This window comes from Hyperoodon ampullatus (genome assembly GCF_949752795.1).
Source record: "Hyperoodon ampullatus genome assembly, chromosome: 10".
NCBI lineage: Eukaryota > Metazoa > Chordata > Mammalia > Artiodactyla > Ziphiidae > Hyperoodon > Hyperoodon ampullatus.
In genome coordinates this window covers 31694994-31699344 of record NC_136923.1, presented here as the reverse complement: position 1 = coordinate 31699344, position 4351 = coordinate 31694994, and the positions used below count along the sequence as shown (strand labels likewise).

Sequence of the window (4351 nt, the reverse complement as noted above, 5' to 3'; positions counted from 1 at the left end):
AACAAAAAAACCCAACCAAAACAGCGCTTTTCCTGGATAAATACCAATAACTCCATGTTTCTTACTGTCTTTTGCCAAAGCTTTTGAAATTTGCTCTGGAGTTTGCTTTGCCGGGTGATTTGGGGAATGATGTGTGTGAGGGAGAACTGACTAAAGCAATTCAGTAGCTGGGAAACTGTTTAAGTGCTTTTGAATTGTAGATAAAAATAAATTCAAACTGGCATCTTTAGTATCTGGGTGTTTATCAGTGTCTTCAAGCTGGCTCTCCATAAGTGCCAGCTGACTGACTCAGATTTGTAAGGTTCTTTTTGCCCCCAATTGTGCTTTAATGGTTTGGCATTTAACTGTTTTCTATTTGTTTTGATTATTGTACAAAATGAAATGTATCGTTATTAAAAGTATAATTCGTTTTTCTATTTTACAAAAGAGCTACCATTCTGACATATTTCTCCTGGAAAGAGATACAGGTGTCTCGGAGGTTTATGGTTTTTAATGCCTTTGCTATGGTGTTTAGTTTATATAGCTGAAATGCTGATGAAAAATTTTCCCTTTCTCTCTTTCTCTTAACCTTTTTGATAAGGATCATCACAGGTTTGTACCAGGATAAGGTTGTAGAGGTAATCATAGTGTTCTCCTGTAGGAATTCTAAAAATTGAATTATCAGAGAAGGTAGGTAGAGTTGAATGACTGGTTTACTCACTAGGCTCTACCTTCTCCTCTAAGTATAGGATAACTCTTTCTCTGTAAAGATTTGCCAGTCTCTTGGGCACCCATAGAAGGCCTTAGAGGAATCCTTTCCTCCCCAGATCTTTGCCTTGTAGCAGGTTTTAGTTGAGCAAAGATGAGTAGTTTTCTGGTGTTTGGCCTGCTCTGTTGGGTGAGAAAACTTTTCTATTCTGTTTTCATAGTTACATGCACTGTCACATGTCTTTTTCTCTTCCCCAAGTTTCCCTGGAACCTGGGCTCCCCGAGACGCAGCACTGGAGCAGATGGATAATGGAGACTGGGGCTATATGGTGAGAGGCTTTTGCAGATGCATTTTGAAGGCTGGCAAATTATTTTTGTGTGTCTTTCCCTGCCTCTTATGTATTCTTAGGTATAATACATCTCATAAGAATGAAAATTATCAATGGTGCAAACCCCCCCCCAATTAGTTTAGATGTATTTTTTGGGTGTTTTAACTTTGGTGTTTTTAGGTAAGCAAGCTCAACATGGACTCTCTGTGTAACTTTTTATAATCTTTTTTTTTTTTTTGGTCTTTAAAGTACGCTGCCCTTAAAACTCTTCCATCATAGAGTAGTGACTGTTAAGTGTCTAGTAGGTAATGGGTAGAGAGGACATTTTCTTGTGGTTGGGAAGGTTAACGGTTGAGAAGGTGCCACTTCTCCCACTAGCACTTTTTTTCGCATGTGCATGTGTCTTCCTATTTTTCTTTTCCTTTGGTAAGAAATATTTTATTTGTATTGTACCTGTCTTTATCTGTCTTATTTTATTTCTTAAATATGATTTTAAAAACCAAAGGTATGTATTATTTAGAGAAGCTTGCTTTTCAAAATTAAAGGCCAGATTGCAACATTAATGTTACAAAAGTGAATATACTATCAGATTATGAAATTTGAAAGCTGCTGTTAGCCTTTGGGTATATGAGATTGTGTTGACCAAACTGTGTTTTTTGTTTTGTTTTGTTTTTTTGGGTTTTTTTTTTGCGGTACGCGGGCCTGTCACTGCTGTGGCCTCTCCCGTTGCGGAGCACAGGCTCCGGACGCGCAGGCTCAGCGGCCATGGCTCACGGGCCCAGCCGCTCCGTGGCATGTGGGATCTTCCCGGACCGGGGCACGAACCCGTGTCCCCTGCATCAGCAGGCAGACTCTCAACCACTGTGTCACCAGGGAAGCCCCAAACTATGTATTTTAACTTAGTATTTGATACTGTTATTTCCATGAAAAAGTTAGGAAGATTAGGTCTACACAAATTTTTATTTTTAAAATAAATTTCGTGATTTTCCCCCCTCCTTTTGAGGGGGAAAAGACAAAAGAAATATTGAAAGTAGATGTTTTATGTTATCAAATCATTTTTATTCTATTTTATGTTAAATTGAGTTAAGAAAAATGAAAGTTTTTTTTTTTTTTAATCTGAAAGAAACTTAAATGAGTATATTTTAGTTTGGCCTATTCTCCTCCCATAATATACTCTGACCTGAAAACTTCTCTCTAGATACTGGGCCTGAAATAAAGTGGCTTTGGAAGCCATGTCCTCCTTTTTTAGTGTAAGGCTTTGAAGAATTGGACGTATCCCTTTTCTCTATTGAAAGCAAATGTTAGATCCCTTCATCCGGGTGGGTTTCTCACTGAAAGTAAAGCTATATTTTGCATCAGTGGATTGCTAGATGTGTTGTAGCCTGAATCTTTTGCTTTGCTTGTTACCACTAATTTTCTTAATTTGTCAAAGTTAGGATTTAAAAAAATTTCAGATGACTGATCATTTTTTAAAAAATTTCAGATGACTGACCCAGTCACGTTAAATGTAGGTGGACACTTGTACACAACGTCTCTCACCACATTGACGCGTTACCCGGATTCCATGCTTGGAGCTATGTTTGGGGGGGACTTCCCCACAGCTCGAGACCCTCAAGGCAATTACTTCATTGATCGAGATGGACCTCTTTTCCGATATGTCCTCAACTTCTTGAGAACTTCAGAGTTGACCTTACCCCTGGATTTTAAGGAATTTGATCTGCTTCGGAAAGAAGCAGATTTTTATCAGATTGAGCCCTTGATTCAGTGTCTCAATGACCCCAAGCCTTTGTATCCTATGGATACTTTTGAAGAAGTTGTGGAGTTATCTAGTACTCGGAAGCTTTCTAAGTACTCCAATCCAGTAGCTGTCATCATAACCCAATTAACCATCACCACCAAGGTCCATTCCTTACTAGAAGGTATATCAAACTATTTTACAAAGTGGAATAAGCACATGATGGACACCAGAGATTGCCAGGTTTCCTTTACTTTTGGACCCTGTGATTATCACCAGGAAGTTTCTCTCCGAGTCCACCTGATGGAATACATTACAAAACAAGGCTTCACAATCCGAAACACCCGAGTGCATCACATGAGTGAGCGGGCCAACGAGAACACAGTGGAGCACAACTGGACTTTCTGCAGGCTGGCCCGGAAGACAGATGACTGACCTCCAGCACTGGGAGAAGTTCCTGGAAATGGAATCTCCAGGAGATCGAAGAGGCTGATTGATTTTTTTTTTTTAATCACAGTGTGAGATTTTTTTTTTTTAATATTTGTATTTATTTGAAGGCACTGGGGACCAGAAGGAAGTTTTGTGCTTTAGCAGACTTCTCTATGTTTTGTTCCCTTCACCCTGAGTATGCATGTGCCTGTTCAGAGCCTCCAGATACCTTTTTTATAAAAAGAAGTCTGAAAATCATTATGGTATATAATCTACCCTTAACAGAGCTTTTTTTTATTACAGTGCTAAAATGATTTCTGATTAAGTAGTCCCTAACTCAACTAGAAGGCTAAAAATGCAGGAATGAAAGAATAAACAGAGTACTCATGATGCCTTTGGGAAAAATCAAAACATCATGTAGGGTGACCTAGTTTTCAAACCAATAAGCAGTATTATAATATTAAAGGAAAACTGTTCCAATCATTTAAAAGTACTTGTTAAGTACTGCTTTTTACAGTTATGACAACTGTTTCTTTCTATGCATATAAATCAAGCAACCAAATATCTGTAGCCATGGAAATGTCTGACTAGAAATATTTATATTGGCTTCTGAATACAAAATGTCCCTGTGGTAGAAATCTTACTTCTTATGCCTGGTGCAGTATAATTCCCAAGTGTACTGTCTACCAGAAAAAATAAATAAATAAATGAATGAAATATGAAAATTAGGTCTGTATTTATTGATTGTTGTCAGTTAAGGGGGAAAATCGTATTCTTTGTCTAAAATATGCATTGTTTTATGTCCCAATAAATGCTGCCTATAGCACATTTGTATTTGATTCAGGAGGACTCAGTGGAACTTTAGGATGTGGTTTATAGAATTCTATGCTGTTGAAGCAGGGAATGGATGGAATTATTAGTTTTGTCTAAAAGAGTGCATATCTGGACAGTAAATGTAGTTTGACAAATTTTTTTCAAATAGGACTTATTTTGAAGATTATAGATTTTTCTTCAGTAAGCCACCAGTTGTCATTGCTCTATGACCCTTATTCTAGCTTTGTATCGAGCACAGGGACAAACCAACTCTTTAGCCATTTTCTCATATATTATGGTGACCTACAAATGTATTTTGTTATTAAGGTTAAATTTCTGAGGAGAAGAAAACTGCAGT

At 37.7% G+C, this 4351-nt stretch overlaps 1 protein-coding gene across 1 annotated transcript; it reads left to right on the top strand.

Moving 5' to 3' along the window:
- Positions 1 to 974: 974 nt before the first annotated feature.
- KCTD6 (potassium channel tetramerization domain containing 6) lies at positions 975 to 3307 on the top strand. The gene is made up of 2 exons (XM_079712348.1): positions 975 to 1016; positions 2500 to 3307. Exons 1-2 carry the CDS (start codon positions 990 to 992, stop codon positions 3184 to 3186), a joined length of 714 nt encoding a protein of 237 aa, XP_079568474.1. The 5' UTR covers positions 975 to 989; the 3' UTR covers positions 3187 to 3307.
- Positions 3308 to 4351: the final 1044 nt, after the last annotated feature.

Bases quoted from the DNA above. Each gene is read 5' to 3' on its own strand.
- KCTD6 (XM_079712348.1), top strand. From the start codon at position 990: ATGGATAATGGAGACTGGGGCTATATG. The intron at 1,017-2,499 runs GTGAGAGGCTTT...AAAAAATTTCAG, and splicing joins ATGGAGACTGGGGCTATATG to ATGACTGACCCAGTCACGTT.